This window comes from Salmo salar, chromosome ssa01 (assembly GCF_905237065.1).
Source record: "Salmo salar chromosome ssa01, Ssal_v3.1, whole genome shotgun sequence".
Classification (NCBI taxonomy): domain Eukaryota; kingdom Metazoa; phylum Chordata; class Actinopteri; order Salmoniformes; family Salmonidae; genus Salmo; species Salmo salar.
In genome coordinates this window covers 146288749-146306233 of record NC_059442.1, presented here as the reverse complement: position 1 = coordinate 146306233, position 17485 = coordinate 146288749, and the positions used below count along the sequence as shown (strand labels likewise).

General features: G+C 43.7%; 1 protein-coding gene across 1 annotated transcript in view; it reads left to right on the top strand.

The window, feature by feature from the left end:
- Positions 1 to 16772, top strand: part of LOC106567252 (collagen alpha-1(I) chain) — a 157343-nt gene extending 140571 nt beyond the window's left edge. Inside the window, exons 41-68 of the mRNA XM_014136323.2 lie at positions 728 to 781; positions 867 to 920; positions 1020 to 1127; positions 1314 to 1367; positions 1773 to 1880; positions 2044 to 2097; positions 2459 to 2512; positions 2630 to 2683; positions 2800 to 2853; positions 2962 to 3069; positions 3258 to 3311; positions 3519 to 3572; positions 3832 to 3885; positions 4048 to 4101; positions 4381 to 4434; positions 4548 to 4601; positions 4780 to 4833; positions 4926 to 4979; positions 5264 to 5317; positions 5523 to 5576; positions 8297 to 8314; positions 8600 to 8653; positions 8931 to 8993; positions 9146 to 9311; positions 13232 to 13341; positions 13726 to 13806; positions 14053 to 14235; positions 14478 to 16772. Coding sequence (XP_013991798.2) covers positions 728 to 781; positions 867 to 920; positions 1020 to 1127; positions 1314 to 1367; positions 1773 to 1880; positions 2044 to 2097; positions 2459 to 2512; positions 2630 to 2683; positions 2800 to 2853; positions 2962 to 3069; positions 3258 to 3311; positions 3519 to 3572; positions 3832 to 3885; positions 4048 to 4101; positions 4381 to 4434; positions 4548 to 4601; positions 4780 to 4833; positions 4926 to 4979; positions 5264 to 5317; positions 5523 to 5576; positions 8297 to 8314; positions 8600 to 8653; positions 8931 to 8993; positions 9146 to 9311; positions 13232 to 13341; positions 13726 to 13806; positions 14053 to 14235; positions 14478 to 14630 — 2070 coding nt within the window. The 3' untranslated portion in view covers positions 14631 to 16772. The remainder of the gene's footprint in view (positions 1 to 727; positions 782 to 866; positions 921 to 1019; positions 1128 to 1313; positions 1368 to 1772; positions 1881 to 2043; positions 2098 to 2458; positions 2513 to 2629; positions 2684 to 2799; positions 2854 to 2961; positions 3070 to 3257; positions 3312 to 3518; positions 3573 to 3831; positions 3886 to 4047; positions 4102 to 4380; positions 4435 to 4547; positions 4602 to 4779; positions 4834 to 4925; positions 4980 to 5263; positions 5318 to 5522; positions 5577 to 8296; positions 8315 to 8599; positions 8654 to 8930; positions 8994 to 9145; positions 9312 to 13231; positions 13342 to 13725; positions 13807 to 14052; positions 14236 to 14477) is intronic.
- Positions 16773 to 17485: the final 713 nt, after the last annotated feature.

Sequence of the window (17485 nt, the reverse complement as noted above, 5' to 3'; positions counted from 1 at the left end):
TGTACTGTGGGTATAGATACTTTTGTACCTGTTTCCTCCAGCATCTTCACAAGGTCCTTTGCTGTTGTTCTGGGATTGATTTGCACTTTTCGCACCAAAGTACGTTCATCTCTAGGAGACAGAGTGCGTCTCCTTCCTGAGCGGTATACCGGCTGCGTGGTCCCATGGTGTTTATACTTGCGTACTATTGTTTGTACAGATGAATGTGGTACCTTCAGGCATTTGGAAATTGCTCCCAAGGATGTTCCAGACTTGTGGAGGTCTACAATTGTTTTCTGAGGTCTTGGCTGATTTCTTTTGATTTTCCCATGATGTCAAGCAAAGAGGCACTGAGTTTGAAGGTAGAACTTTAAATACATCCATAGGTACACCTCCAATTGACTCAAATTATGTCAATTAGCCTATCAGAAGCTTCTAAAGCCATGACATAATTTTCTGGAATTTTCCAAGCTGTTTAAAGGCACAGTCGACTTAGTGTATGTAAACTTCTGACCCACTGGAGTTGTGATACAGTGAATTATAAGTGAAATAATCTGTCTGTAAACAATTGTTGGAAAAATTACCTACTTGTCAAAACTATAGTTTGTTAACAAGAAATTTGTGGAGTGGTTGAAAAACGAGTTTTAATGACTCCGACCTAAGTGTTTGTAAACTTCCGACTTCAACTGTATGTATAATCTAGCAATTTGTGATGTGTGTTAAACCACACTTTTTTGGAACATCACAGGGTATGCTGGGACCTTCTGGTGATCTAGGTCCTCCTGGACTGGATGGCGAACAGGTTTGTAGGACACACTCCGAACAGGAACTCTGTGGTCTCAGCCAGGTGAGTTTTCTGACAGTTCTCTTCCATTTCCTGTTTCCAGGGCACTCCTGGCCAATCGGGGTTAGAGGGGCAAACAGGAATGAAAGGGGAAAAGGTTGGTGATAGTGACACTATGATGCCTAAACAAACACCTAGAGATATATTTCACCATCTTTCACTTCTCACTACTTCTTCTACTTCATGTGTATTCCAGGGAGACCTAGGGCCTTGTGGGAAACTTGGTCCTCCAGGACAGCCTGGAGCTCGAGGTCTACAAGGGCTCAAAGGGTTGCAAGGCTCTCCTGGACCAATGGGAAAAGAGGTGAACACCATCACCTGCCTATGGCATTGGACATCTACTGTACATACCTGAACCATCACCTGTAGATTCTCACGTGTACCTAGTACACATCCATTTACCCAGGCATCGTACACACAACCAGACCATACACATACAGTATACTCAGCAGTGTACAGTAATTCAAGAGATGTCTCTTTTGGTTCTCAGGGTGATGTTGGACCTCTTGGCGATGCTGGTGGTGCAGGTTCCAAAGGGGAGAAGGTTAACAAACACTGACTTTTCAGCACCCAGTGATTTACATATTTAAGCCATCAATATAAATGTTCTGCATGTACAGTATATTGCATATCTATTAATTGATTAACATTTGTGCGTTTGACACAAATTATTGACAGGGCCATATGAGTGTTGGTTGTGGTGACAAACAGGTTGAAATCTGGTTGAAATAAAGTAATTACAAACAGGTTAAAATCTTGTTGAAATAAAGACATTACAAATGGGTTGAAATCTGGTTGAAGTAGTCATTACAAACAGGTTGAAATGTGGTTGAAATAGCATCATTACAAATAGGTTGAATTGTGGTTGAATAACCTCATTACAAACAGTTTAAAATTTGGTTGAAATTACATCATGGTGATGTCTGACTGACATGGCTGTTATTTGCAGGGTGATGTGGGGCCTCTGGGGCCCACAGGGCGGGAGGGTCCATGGGGGACCTTGGGGGAAAATGGGGAGAAGGGACCAAAAGGAGAGAAGGGCCACATCGGACTTATGGTGAGTGCCCAGATGCCAATACATAATGAGCTGCACATTCTAGTTTATGTTTTGAAACCATGAAACAGAATAAACTGAAGTGATTTTCAATATGATTTTTGAGACGTGGCTTTGGGTGATCAATTTGATGACTGGTACATCACCTCTGTTCTGTATCCACCAGAGTCAGTCAGGATTCATGGGAGAAATAGGACCTGCAGGCTTATCAGGGCTACAGGTGAGTCAGGAAGTGACGTGTTTTTTTGACCAGCATCAGATACTATATATGTCACTCAAAGTTTAAAAAAAAATTGTTGACAATGTCCACTTTTGCACATATTTTTTCCCAATAGTTTAGACTTCTCTGCTCTCTTAGGCCCTTTCTCGATTCATTTTTCCTCGACTCCTCACACCCACTTTTCTTGCTTCTTTCTCAAAACCCATTGGAGAAGAAGGCCTGAATTGACCTTGAATCTTCTCCTCCAGTATGGTTGAGAAGGAAGCAAGGAGATAGGATGCAAGGAATCGGGGAAAGAAGGTTTGAGATGAGTGTTATCAGGATGTACAGTGATCCGTTGGTCTCTTCTGTTTCTTCCCAGGGTATTATGGGCCCTAGGGGGCCTCCAGGGCCAGATGGACCTCAAGGAGAGAAGGTAATATCTTGATTCCCTGGCCTGCACACCAAATGGAGAAGCAATTCAGGATAGGGAAATTATAAACGCTTCCATCTATAATTCCAATTTGTTTTTTCGCTGTCTCTTTCGCCCCAGGGGGAGTCTGGGCCTAGCGGAGCCATAGGAACTCAAGGCAAAACAGGACCTCCGGTAAGAGTCGCTTCATAACCTAATTACTATAGTACTGATACTATGTGCATGGTGAATGGCATTATCCATTTGTCCTTTTGGTCTGATTTCATGTTGTCTTGTTGTTGTATTCTAAGGGGGTGGCTGGAGTTCAAGGAGTCAGAGGTGACACAGGGAAGCCAGGACCACAGGTCAGTGTCTCACTGTCTCTTAGACCATGGTCTAGTCAAGTCAGCCATGTTCCCAGTGATTCTCCTACGAAGAACATCGTCCATGTGCTGGTGTGGTATCTATTGCAGGGTCCAGTAGGGAAGGTTGGGCCTGAGGGAGACTTGGGCCATAAAGGTAAGCCAGGACTAGATGGAGAGAAAGGGGAGCCAGGGGGACCAGGCGAGCCAGGAGAACAGGTGAGCCCATTCAGTGTTGCAGTCAGTTTGGCCCCTAAAGCAAGTTCAATGTTCAGGGGAAATAGACAGTACCCCATTTAACCCCAATTTAATGTCTGGTTTTATTATGAATATCATTTTCAAAATATACTGTACCAAATCAGAAATAGTCTACAATGTATGTTTTGATTTTGTAATTGTCTCTCTAGGGGGTTGACGGTCTGCCAGGCATCAGAGGGCCCCCAGCGGTTCTTGGTTTGGAGGTAAAGAACAGCAACATCTTAGCCTGGTCCCAGATCTGCTTGTGTACTTGCCAACTCCATTGCTCATTATCAAGTCAAACATGTCCGGCACTTAGGCTAGCAAAATATTTCCTCATACACATATCTACTATTAACTCCATATTATATTTTACTTTTTGCTTCTGCTTCATTCTTCCTTGATTGTTGTTGTCTCCTCTCCCACCACAGGGGCCACAGGGTGAGGTGGGAGCCCAGGGTCCAGAAGGTCCCCTAGGGGCATTGGTGAGTACACAAACACAGGGGTGGGCAAAGGGATGCCACAGATTATGTAAGTAGTTCATTATGCTCTTATAGCAACGCGTTTCCATCTAAGTTTATTATTTAGCCGATATTGATGACCTCAAGCAGTGTCAAATGGGCATATTGTGATGTTGAAAAACTAGCAGCACTACCAGAAGGTCACTGATATTTTCTACCCTATTATCTTTCTCTAACATCTGGGAAGTTTCTTTAAGTCATTCTACTGTGTTGAATGTTTCAGGGTGTCAGGGGAAGCCCAGGACCTGAGGGAAAACAGGGACTGAAAGGAGAGAAGGTGAGATCAGGATTCTCTGTTTCTCTATTGTTCTCTTCTCTTCTTTGTGCTGTGAAACCCAGTCTCAGGTCCTATATTCTCCTCACCTCTCTGGGGACACTCATGCATACAGAGAGGCTAGATTAGGTCCCCCTGTTTGTTGATGCTGTGTTTTCTCCACAGGGAGATGACGGCAGAGATGGATCACCTGGAAAGACAGGTCACATCGGAAGGAGTGTAAGAGCTCCCTCCTTCAATCTATTCAATGTAACAGTGTAAATAAAAGGGGTGTATTCTAGAAAAATAACAAATATTATATTATGAATGAAAGATGAGGGATGCATCCCAAATGGCACCCTGTTCCATAAATACATGACACCCTATTCCCTTTATAGTGCATTACTTTTGAGTGTACTATAAAGGGAATAGGGTGTCATTTAGGACACGACCGAGATGTTTCAGTGTGTTTTACCCTGTGTGTATTGCCTCGTTCACCAACATTGTAAACATCCACAGGGGAAAAGAGGCAAGGCTGGAATCAGGGGCACAAGAGGAGAGAGAGGACCAAAGGTCAGAGGTTGGGTGATGAGAAGGGTCACACACACATACACAACAATCTCTTAACCATGCTATATACTATACTATTTCATGGCGTGCACCAACGTTTCCTGTCATTCCTATAGGGAGAGAGGGGAAATGTGGGATTGATTGGTGTTCCTGGATGGGTGGGGTCTATAGTAAGTTCACTATTTCATAATTCAATCCCAGGCAGGATAGTCTCTTACGTACTTCTCCTTTGTCAGAAGTATTATTTGATTAGAGAAAAGGATGTTGAAAGCAATGCATTGCTACATGATAATGCTTTGGATCAGCTGATGATTGATACACAACTGATGGATGTCTTTTCTCTCTCAGGGAATCCCAGGCTTGCGAGGAGACAGGGGGGATCAGGGTGAAAAAGGGAGTGAGGTATGAATAGATCAGGCTGAATTATTGAATCTAGTGAATTTAGAGAGAAATGCACTGTGAAGACTTCACCCTCTGTGTTCCTCTCCCCACAGGGAGAAAAGGGGAACATAGGGCCGCTTGGTCCGTCAGGGCGTGATGGCCTAAAGGTACTTCTGGTTCTGACTTCTGTGTGAAAAACTTCTGGCATTCATAAAACGTCTCTAGATCAGCACTCTTACTCTGAGACACTACAAACGAGCCCTGGTGTCAGTTTTAACACCATAGAAAAATGACATACTGACAGGTTTGGCAACAATCTAGAAATATGACATTGCCTAAAATACTCTGCTGTAAATAGTAGATGGGCTGTGACAGACGTATGTTTTACAAGGTAATCAGGGTCCTTTTGGGGTGCCAGGACAGACAGACTGACTAACTTTATGTTTTACAGGGTAGTCTGGGTCCTGTTGGGGTGCCAGGACAGGCGGGCCCAAAGGGAGATCAGGTAAAACAACACTATCTGAACACACTGTTCCTCTCAAAACATCTATAGCAAGAACTCTCTATGATAACACCATAACCACTAGTAACAATTGCCAAAAGCCATGATGAGGCTCATTCAATCTAAAATGATCTATCAGAGTTTTGGTTCCTTTTACTTTCTGAAAAGATTGATTGATAACTTTTCATTATCTATTATTTCCCACCAGGGGAATATTGGACCATCTGGGCCAAGAGGAACACCTGGGATGCCAGGACTACCTGTAAGTCCCCTTTCTGGATAATCTCAGAAATACACTGCTCAAAAAAATAAAGGGAACACTTAAACAACACATCCTAGATCTGAATGAAAGAAATAATCTTATTAAACACTTTTTTCTTTACATAGTTGAATGTGCTGACAACAAAATCACACAAAAATAATCAATGGAAATCCAATTTATCAACCCATGGAGGTCTGGATTTGGAGTCACACTCAAAATTAAAGTGGAAAATCACACTACAGGCTGATCCAACTTTGATGTAATGTCCTTAAAACAAGTCAAAATGAGGCTCAGTAGTGTGTGTGGCCTCCACGTGCCTGTATGACCTCCCTACAATGCCTGGACATGCTCCTGATGAGGTGGCGGATGGTCTCCTGAGGGATCTCCTCCCAGACCTGGACTAAAGCATCTGCCATCTCCTGGACAGTCTGTGGTGCAACGTGGCGTTGGTGGATAGAGCGAGACATGATGTCCCAGATGTGCTCAATTGGATTCAGGTCTGGGGAACAGGCGGGCCAGTCCATAGCATCAATGCCTTCCTCTTGCAGGAACTGCTGACACACTCCAGCCACATGAGGTCTTGCAATTGTCTTGCATTAGGAGGAACCCAGGGCCAACCGCACCAGCATAAGGTCTCACAAGGGGTCTGAGGATCTCATCTCGGTACCTAATGGCAGTCAGGCTACCTCTAGCGAGCACATGGAGGGCTGTGCGGCCCCCCAAAGAAATGCCACCCCACACCATGACTGACCCACTGCCAAACCGGTCATGCTGGAGGATGTTGCAGGCAGCAGAACGTTCTCCACGGCGTCTCCAGACTCTGTCACGTCTGTCACGTGCTCAGTGTGAACCTGCTTTCATCTGTGAAGAGCACAGGGCGCCAGTGGCGAATTTGCCAATCTTGGTGGCAAATTCTCTGGCAAATGCCAAACGTCCTGCACGGTGTTGGGCTGTAAGCACAACCCCCACCTGTGGACGTCAGGCCCTCATACCACCCTCATGGAGTCTGTTTCTGACCGTTTGAGCAGACACATGCATATTTGTGGCCTGCTGGAGGTCATTTTGCAGGGCTCTGGCAGTGCTCCTCCTGCTCCTCCTTGCACAAAGGCGGAGGTAGCGGTCCTGCTGCTGGTTTGTTGCCCTCCTACGGCCTCCTCCACGTCTCCTGATGTACTGGCCTGTCTCCTGGTAGCGTCTCCATGCTCTGGACACTACGCTGACAGACTCAGCAAAGCTTCTTGCCACAGCTCGCATTGATGTGCCATCCTGGATGAGCTGCACTACCTGAGCCACTTGTGTGGGTTGTAGACTCCGTCTCATGCTACCACTAGAGTGAAAGCACCGCCAGCATTCAAAAGTGATCAAAACATCAGCCAGGAAGCATAGGAACTGAGAAGTGGTCTGTGGTCTCCACCTGCAGAACCACTCCTTTATGTCTTTCTTATTGCCTATAATTTCCACCTGTTGTCTATTCCATTTGCACAACAGCATGTGAAATTTATTGTCAATCAGTGTTGCTTCCTAAGTGGACAGTTTGATTTCACAGAAGTTTGATTGACTTGGAGTTACATTGTGTTGTTTAAGTGTTCCCTTTATTTTCTTGAGCAGTATATTTTCTCAAGCCCTTTTAAATTTTCCCACATTTTACATTTCAGTCATTTAGCAGACACACTTATCCAGAGCGACTTACAGGAGCAAATAGGGTTAAGTGCCTTGCTCAAGGGCATATCAACAGATTTTTCACCTAGTAAACTCGGGGATTCGAACCGGTGACATTTCGATTACTGGCACAACACTCACTGCCGCCCAAATGGCCCTCTATTCCTTATGTACTGTAGTATGGAATAGGGTGCCATTTGGGCCACACCAAAGGGAAATTGTAGTTCTTGCGAGAACAAACTAGACCACGAAGTTCATCTTTCAGCCATGTAGCTTAACAACCCCCCTGTCTATTAACCATCAAGACGAAGACTATGCATGCTTCATTGAGGCGTTATTATGATGATTAGGATAATGTCTCGAATTCCTTTTTAATTGCAGACTGTCTTAAGCAAGACTCTGTGATCTCAAGTCCATTTCCTTATTATCACTAGACTGTCCTGTTGTCACGGCTGTTCAAATGATCGGACCAAGGCGCAGCATGTTCGTAGTTCCACATCTCTATTAACCGTGAAACTAAATGCAATACACCAAACACTTGAAATAACAAAACAACAAACCGTGACGCAGAGAGGAAAACACACTACTCAAAAATTAACAACCCACAAAACCAAAAGGAAAAACCCCCTACATAAATATGATCTCCAATTAGAGACAACGAGAACTGGCTGCCTCTAATTGGAGATCATCCCAATAGCCCCGACATAGAAATAGAAATCTAGAAAACTCACATAGAAACAGAAAACAAGAAAACCACCCAAAACACCCCCTGTCACACCCATCCACTCTACTATAGAAAATGACCTCTTACAAGGGTCAGGACGTGACACCTGCCATTATGCCATTCTCTCCGGGTTTAGCTGTAGATTATTACTCTGTTCAACTCGTGACCATTGAAGACGCCATTGCCTTGCCTCTAAAAGCAGTGAAGCTGTAGCTAATATGATCGTAATGCAGTGAATAAGAGGGCATTGAAAGATTGAAACCGCTGTTAGTGCAGAGCAGTGTGCTTCAGAACTGATATTCAAACTCATCTCCTTTTATTCTCTCTTTATCTGTAGGGTTTGTTTGGAGAGAAGGTATGATATAACATCTTATTTTCTCGTCTTTTCAAATTATACACACATTATCTTCTTTCAAAACCAAACCCCATGTAGCGTTGTGTGTTAGCTTTGTCTCACAGTGTCTAGATTAAAAGCAAACATTCACAACCACATCATGTCATCACACTGGAAGATACAAAGGAAAGTAAAAGGATAGTGCTTCAGTGTGCATTTCCTTATCAAATTACATTTGAATATGCCATTACAAGTATGGAATGGTATAAATCCACTCTCATCGCACTATGGCCTGTATTTCCATAGGGTTTGAAAGGCTTTGAGGGATTTCCTGGGCAACCTGGGACAAGGGGCCTGCCGGTAAGTGACACTGATTTCATACGCATCGGTCCATTGACCACAGAGACTCAATACCATTGCATCCATTACACAGCACTTAAGGTTGCAAAATTCCGGTTACTTTCCCAAAATTGCCAGGTTTTCCAGAAATCCTGCTTGGAAGATTCCCCGATTTCCTGCATATTACCACCTGATTGTAGCATTATTCCAACCAGGATATCTGGAAAACCTGGGAATTTTGGGAAAGTTACTGGAATTTTCCAACCCTAGTCCCACTCTTTTGTTGCGTTTGTTTCAGGGGGCACCTGGACTCCCAGGACTTCCAGGTCCCTCAGTAAACATGACCCTTACTCAACTCAAGGCAAGTCATTTATGATCAGCAAGTTGGTCTGTGCCCCAAATTGTATTCCCTACCTAGTGCACTACATTTGGGATGCAGTGTAATAGGCCATTAGATTAACTGGTAGAAGGAATAACTCCATAATGATCATAACATTCTCATCACCATTGTAGGACCTTAAGTACCTGTCAGATAAGCCCAACTACCCCCTGATCCAGACCCTGCTGGACTCTCTGCACCAGGACCTGAGGCTGCTGGTGGACCCCCCTGATGGCAGCAAGGAGCACCCTGCCACCACCTGCATGGAGCTGTGGCTCTGCCACCCCGACTACGCCAGCGGTCAGAAACCCTCTGTCTATACCTGTACTGTATATCTATAACCCAAAGCCGTTTGTGCAAATTTAAAGGCACATAAGAATGGCCACAGCATCCTAATCTCAGGACTCTCACTTTTTCAATGCAAATTAGAAGCTCCGTTCTCAAATAGCCCATATTGTGAAGTAGATAAAGACAATGTTATGGTTAGTTCTCAGAGAAAGATCTCTTAGCTCTTAAATCTCGATATATATAATGGCGCAGGAGGGAATGGCTGCGGTTTTACGGGCTCCTAACCAATTGTGCTATTTTGTGTGTTTTTTTGCATTGTTTGTAACTTATTCTGTACATAATGTTGCTGCTACCGTCTCTTATGACTGAAAACAGCTTCTGGATATCAGAACAGCGATTACTCACCTTGAACTGGACAAATATATTTTCTTTAATGAGTCTGACGCAAAGAATAAACTGTTTCTCCCAGACCAGGCCCAAATCCTCGTCTTTCGCATGAAGAAAAGACGGAGATACAGGGGGCGCAGATCCGGGTGACTTGTGAAAATTCATCGGCGAGTGTGTAACCTGCCTCTACCATCCGTTCTATTGGCCAACGTGCAATCACTGGAGAATAAACTGGATGAGCTCCGTTGGAGACTATCCTACCAACGGAACATTAAAAACTGTAATATATTGTGTTTCACCGAGTCGTGGCTGAACAACAACACAGATAATATAGAGTTGGCTGGGTTTTCCGTGCATTGGCAGGACAGAACTGCTACATCCGCTGGTGGTGTGTGTCTATTTGTCAATAACAGCTGGTTTGCGATGTCTAATATTAAGGAAGTCTCGAGGTATTGCTCGTAGATAACACTATCTACCACAAGTGTTTTCGGTCTATTTACCACCACATCCAATGGCATTGAGGTGTATACCACCTCAGTCACCGGCTTCATCAATAAGTGCATCAAAGACGTCGTCCCCACAGTGACCAAACGTACATATCCCAACCAGAAGCCATGGATTACAGGCAACATCCGCACCTAGCTAAAGGCTAGAGCTGCCGCTTTCAAGGAGCACGACACTAATCCGGACGCTTATAAGAAATCCCGTTATACTCTCAGAAGAACCATCAAACAGGACTAAGATTGAATCATACTACACTGGCTCTGAAGCGCGTCGGATGTGGCAGGGCTTGCAAACTATTATGGACTACAAAGGGAAACCTAGCCGTGAGCTAACCAGTAATGCGAGCCTACCAGACGGGCTAAATACATTTTATGCTCGCTTCGAGGCAAGCAACACTGAAGCATGCATGAGAGCACCAGCTGTTCCAGACGACTGTGATCACGCTCTCCGTAGCCGATGTGAGCAAGACCTTTAAACAGGTCAACATTCACAATGCCCGCAAGGCCAGACGGATTACCAGGACGTGTACTCAGAGCATGCGCAGACCAACTGGCAAGTGTCTTCACTGACATTTTCAACCTCTCCCTGATCGAGTCTGTAATACCTACATGTTTCAAGCAGACCACCATAGTCTCTGTGCCCAAGAAAGTGAAGATAACCTGCCTAAATGACTACCGCCCCGTAGCACTCACGTCGGTAGCCATGAAGTGCTTTGAAAGGCTGGTCATGGCTCACATCAACACCAATCATCCCGGAAACGCTAGACCCACTCCAATTGCATACCGCCCCAACAGATCCACAGATGACACAATCTCTATTGCACTCCACACTTCCCTTTCCCACCTGTACAAAAGGAACACGTATGTGAGAATGCTGTTCAATGACTACAGCTCTTCATTCAACACCATAGTGCTCACAAAGCTCATCACTAAGCTAAGGACCCTGGGACTAAACACCTCCCTCTGCAACTGGATCCTGCGTGCTTAGTTCCCTCCTGTACTCCCTGTTCACCCACGACTGCGTGGCCAAGCACGACTCCAGCACCATCATTAAGTTTGCTGACGACACAACAGTGGTAGGCCTGATCACCGACAACGATGAGATAGTCTACAGGGAGGAGGTCAGAGACCTGGCAGTGTGGTGCCAGTACAACAACCTCTCCTTCAACGTGAGAAAAACAAAGGAGCTGATCGTGGAATACAGGAAAAGGAGGGTCGAGCATGCCCACATTCACATCGACGGGTTTGTAGTGGAGCAGGTCGAGAGTTTCAATTTCCTTGGTCCACATCCCCAACAAACTATCATGGTCCAAACACACAAAGACAGTCTTGAAGAGGGTACGACAATGCCTTTTCCCCCTCAGGAGACTGAAAAGATTTGACATGTGTCCCCAGTTCCTCCAAGTTCTACAGCTGCACCATCAAGAGCATCCTGGCAGGTTGCATCACCTGGTATGGCAACTGCTCGGCATCCGATCATAAGGTGCTACAGAGGGTAGTGCGTACGGCCCAGTACATCGCTGGGGCCAAGCTTCCCGCCATCAAGGACCTATATAATAGGCGGTGTCAGAGAAAGGCCCAAAGAATTGTCAAAGACTCCAATCACCCAGGTCACAGACTGTTCTCTCTGCTACCGCACAGCAAGCTGTACCGGAGTGCCAAGTCTAGGTCCAAAAGGCTCCTTAACAGCTTCTACCCCCAAGCCATAAGACCGCTGAACAATTAATTAAATGGCCACCCGGACTATTTGCATTGACCCCCCCCCTCCCCTTTGTTTTTACACTGCTGCTACTCACTGTTTATTATCTATGCATAGTAACTTTACCCCTACTTACATGTACAAATTACCTTGACTAACCTGTACCCCCTGTATATAGCCTCGTTAATGTTATTTTATTGTGTTACTTTTTTATTTTATTTAGTTTAATTAATAAATATTTTCTTAACTCTATTTTCTGAAAACTGCATTGTTGGTTAAGGGCTTGTAAGTAAGCATTTCACGGTAAGGTCTATCTATACCTGTTGTATTCGGTGCATGTGACAAATACAATTTGATTTGATTTAGAACCGCTGGGCATTTCAACCTATAAGTAATCACTAGAGAATGTGTCCCTAAAGAATGTGTCCCTAGAGAAATACCCGCTAGCGAATGTGTCCCTAGAGAAGTACCCGCTAGAGAATGTCTCCCTAGAGAAGTAGCTGCTAGAGAATGTGTCCCTAGAGAAGTATGCGCTAGAGATTGTGTCCCTAGAGATTGTGTCCCTAGAGAATGTGTCCCTAGAGAAGTACCTGCTAGAGATTGTGTCCCTAGAGATTGTGTCCCTAGAGATTGTGTCCCTAGAGAATGCGTCCCTAGAGAAGTACCCGCTAGAGAATGTGTCCCTAGAGAAGTAGCTGCTAGAGAATGTGTCCCTAGAGAAGTAGCTGCTAGAGAATGTGTCCCTAGAGAAGTAGCTGCTAGAGAATGTGTCCCTAGAGAAGTACGCGCTAGAGATTGTGTCCCTAGAGATTGTGTCCCTAGAGAATGTGTCCCTAGAGAAGTACCCGCTAGAGATTGTGTCCCTAGAGATTGTGTCCCTAGAGATTGTGTCCCTAGAGAATGTGTCCCTAGAGAAGTACCCGCTAGAGAATGTGTCCCTAGAGAATGTGTCCCTAGAGAATGTGTCCCTGGAGAATGTGTCCCTAGAGAAGTACCCACTAGAGAATGTGTCCTTAGAGAAGTACCCACTAGAGAATGTGTCCCTAGAGAAGTACCCGCTAGAGATTGTGTCCCTAGAGATTGTGTCCCTAGAGAATGTGTCCCTAGAGAAGTACCCACTAGAGAATGTGTCCCTAGAGAATATGTCCCTAGAGAATGTGTCCCTGGAGAATGTGTCCCTAGAGAAGTACCCACTAGAGAATGTGTCCCTAGAGAAGTACCCACTAGAGAATATGTCCCTATTCACTCATTTTCCTATGTAAACTAGTGAATATACACTAGCGTTTCAGGTCAGGATGAGGGTACACTAACTCTGAGGTTATGGTTGCTGTCTGTCTGTACAGGGATGTATTACATTGACCCCAACCAGGGCAGCCCCAACGATGCTCTCCTAGTCTACTGCAACTTCTCTGGCACAGCCACACAGACCTGCCTTCACCCCCGAGACGCCCAGGTAGACAACAACATCATCAGTACCCTACCCCACACACCTCACCTCTCACCGTCACACCTCTCTATTTATCCCTCAGTGGGGATGCTCCTGTAATACCAAATGCAGCAGGTGGCTACAGAATAATGAGATACTGTCTGGACTAGCAGAGAACAAATCCATTTATGACAGGAATCCAATAGATTTTTTTGCCTTTGAGCTAAATGCTAATAGCAAGGACTGTGAACAGACACATTTTTAAGTGATTTGCCTCCAGGTATCAGTGTCAAGTTTTTAGAATTCAAGACATCAAGCATTGTGTGTCTGACAATTGAAACCTAATGTCCACAATCATATTCATACTTAATACCCATACTCATACATAATCATAATTGTTTATACCTGTAGATGACCATGAAGGCCTGGCTAAAGGATTCAGAGACAAACGGCTCGTTCCAATGGCTCAGCAAGCAGGAACAAGGATTCCAGGTTTACTGTTTTCTATTTCATGATATCATTCTCTATCACTCTCTCATTCTCCTCTTTGATGCGCCCTCTTCCTCAGCCTGTCATGCTCTCTCTCCTCTGTCAACTATTCTCTGAACATCCCAATTCATTGTTACTTCAATTCAATAAAAAATGAATCAATTGGCTGTGTCTCTCAGACTGTCATAGCATTGGTATAAAGCATAATTGTTCACAAACAACCCCTCGGTCTCCCCTGGCCACTGGCAGTTCTATTACCCAGGGGAAAATGTGGTTCAGATGCGTTTCCTGAGGTTGCAGAGTTGGAAAGCCGTGCAAAGGATCATCTACTCATGCCACCCGGGACACAGGCTGGGCCACACAGACAGAGAGGTCAAGTTCCTGGCAGACACAAGGAAGCAGAGTTTCTTGGGAGCACTTAAAGACTGCATGGTACATTGATTTTGATGCAATAGACAAACATTTATTTAAATATTTCACCCATTGTTAAAAGTAACTGTATCATCAAAGAGATACAATATCTGCATATCAAGCATGAAAGACATCTGTTTGCTGGATTGCTGATGCTTATCCCAGGCCAACTGTGTTACTGATTCAACTGTGTTACTGATTCAAATGTGTTACTGATTCAACTATTTCTGATTCACTGTGTTTCTGTGTTTATGCTGGGGCAGCCTGGAGAAGAGGTGGATTCTCTGGAGCCGCGGGAGTCTGTGTTTGAGTTTGAGGACCTCAACCTGCTTCCTGTGAGAGATGTGGCTGTCTTCGGCGGTGGAAACGTCACACATGAATTTGGCTTCACCATCGGGCCCATCTGTTTCAGCTAGAGAGGGCCCTTATGCTCCTTTTCCACTTGCTTGGACTCACAGAGCCAGGATAAGAGCCTGTGTTCAGGACCCCAATACAACTAGAGAACAAGAGGACAAAGGGAATCGCTCCACCATTTTGTGAGGGCATCACTCCTCTTTGGAGAACATCGATCAATTCTCTTGTCGACTGGCTCCACATAAATTACTCTTTGAGAGGGCATCAACTTCCACAGGCTCAAATTCTTTCGGACAATTGTATTTTTGTTTACAGAGACATTTGTTGTGTAATGAATAATTTATATCATGTTGTTTTGATTTCTATATGTAATGGTTATTTAGAATCTTTTTCAAAAACATTTTAGAACAGCAGTTTATGACGCTGTAAAGCCTTCCATTATAGCCAACAACTTATTTTGTATACAGATATTTGATCACACTTTTGTTGCTGATAATTTTCCTGCACAGCAGGACATGCAAACTTGTAGTGTATTCAATGTTAAAAAAGGCTTCTAAAGTTTGGAATTTCCATTTGAAAATGTCAAACTTTATATGCCGTGACAAAAGCAATGTATCAACCCCTAGAAAAAATGTCCATTAATTACAATCCACATAATAATTCACATTTCCTGTTGATGCAAGATTATTTTCCTGCTCTAGCAAACTGGCTCAAATTACAGTCCTATGCCAGAATGGTCTGTTTTTTTATCTGATGCAGTGGATTCAAGCTGTCAACAATGTGTTCCATTTGGACACGACTAATGTTGTCTTATGGGTCATCACTGACCTTTCAAAAGGTGCTCACTGAGAAACCACTGCTTGTACTTGAGGGGGCCAAAAAACTTGCTGTTGTGTTACTGATCTTGTTTCTTTAGATGAGATAATAACCAATAGGTTCTAAAACCCTGATCTCTTGTAATTAACCTATTCCCTCCCTTTTGGCAGTGATTGGGGCAAGAAACCTTATTTCATTCATGCTTGACATTTCTTCTGCTACTGGCCTATTTCTTATTTGTAAAAAATCATGTACCGCATACTGTCAGTGCTTGTTTCAGCTCATTCTTATGGTACAGTCTCAGGTACAGTCTTGATATTCAACACAGACACTGATGTGTATTATTAAAAACATAACTAATTTGATGTGTTTTAAATCTGTTTCAGGAGTTCTAATAAAGGGGCATTATGTTGGGCTGCTGGCTCTCCTGCTTTAGCACTGAGCAATCGCTTTCCGAGTCCTCTCTTTGTTCAATAAATTAAGTGCTGAGGCTCAAAGAAAAGCAGCATACACTGTAGCTGCTCAGCAAAGCCAGGATTGCTCAAGAGGTGGTTTCATTGGCCTGTGTTCACAAAACATTTCAGAGTAGGAGTGCTGATCAAGGATCAGTTTTGCCTTTTAGATCACAATTATATGGATTTGGGGACCTGATCCTAGATAAGCCCTCCTACTCTGAGACTGTGAATATGGAATATTGAGAGCAGTGCATTTATTTTTTTCAGTCACAGAACAAGTCAGTACTGTAGTGGTCTGTCTCTATGAGTAACGGCCAACCAACCGGGAATTCAGGAAGGTCTCAGGGAGCGTTCAGTCTTAGCATGCAGTAGCTTGCATAAAGGAATATGTATTATGTTAAGTTTTAGAAGTACTCAACCCCCAATCAGTAGCCACCTCCCATTACAAACTCCAGAAAGAACTTTCCAAGCATTGCTGATATAAATGTTTGGTAAAAGGGTAGACACAGTGTCCTTTGTAGTAGAAGGCTTATTCTGTTGTCACTGAACACACTTGGATCACTGATAGGTAGGAGGGATAGGTAGGTGTAATTATTTCACGGTAAGGTTGTATTCGGTGCATGTGACAAATAACATTTGATTTGCTTTCTCAGGAACAATGTTCAGGGTTTTTTAGAAAGTCAATGTATTATTCATTTATCCTATTTAAAAAAAATCCTAAACACATGCAATTAGTAGCCTAACATCAACATTCAACATGATTGCCTTAGCTGGCTGAGACTGATCATTGGTGCTTTTTTAATTCTTGTTTTGTACAAATTCTCATCATTTTATATTCTGTTATTATTGTCAGGACATGTTTATACCTGTGTATAATTCAGCATCTCATTCAAAGAAATGCATTAGCTAAATAAAAAAAATCACATAACAGTATTCTGTACTTTCATATTGTATCAACTATAGCCCAAAAGAACATGGGTTTATTTAAAAGAAACGGTTTCTTGATGTAAAAAGGTTAATGATGCTTCATCTCCATAGGTAGACCGGTTGCCTCCCACAATGTAAACAATACTAGTTTCCAATACTAGTTTGTACTTTGTACCATCTCAGAAAGTATGGGCATAGACAGTACGTTATGTTAGTATGGGTTAACGCACGTAACCAATGATGACGCGGCCTCGAGTCATGTGACCCACACTGAACTGTCACGGGTGAGTTGTGTTTATGAGGATGCAACTGCTGCTAAACTTCCATTTTCAACAGTTGAGGTTTGTAAAATCTACTACACTGGGCACCCGAATGTAGCTAAACGTTGGTCTTTGCAAAACCATCCACTGTTTGGAAGAAACAGAAAAGGTTGAGCCGTGTGGCTCAGTTGGTAGAGCATGGTGTTTGCAATGCCAGGGTTGTGGGTTCAATTCCCATGGGGGACCAGTATGGAGAAAAAATATATGAAATGTATCAATTCACTACTGTAAGTTGCTCTGGATAAGAGTGTCTGCTAAATGACTAAAATGAAAAAAGACAATGTTATCTAACAAGCTAGCTTGCCATGTTACTTGGGAAAATGAAATGTATTCTCTATTCAATTGTGAGAAATGTGAATCAATTCTCAACAGTAATGTTACAAGTCAACAATTGGATTG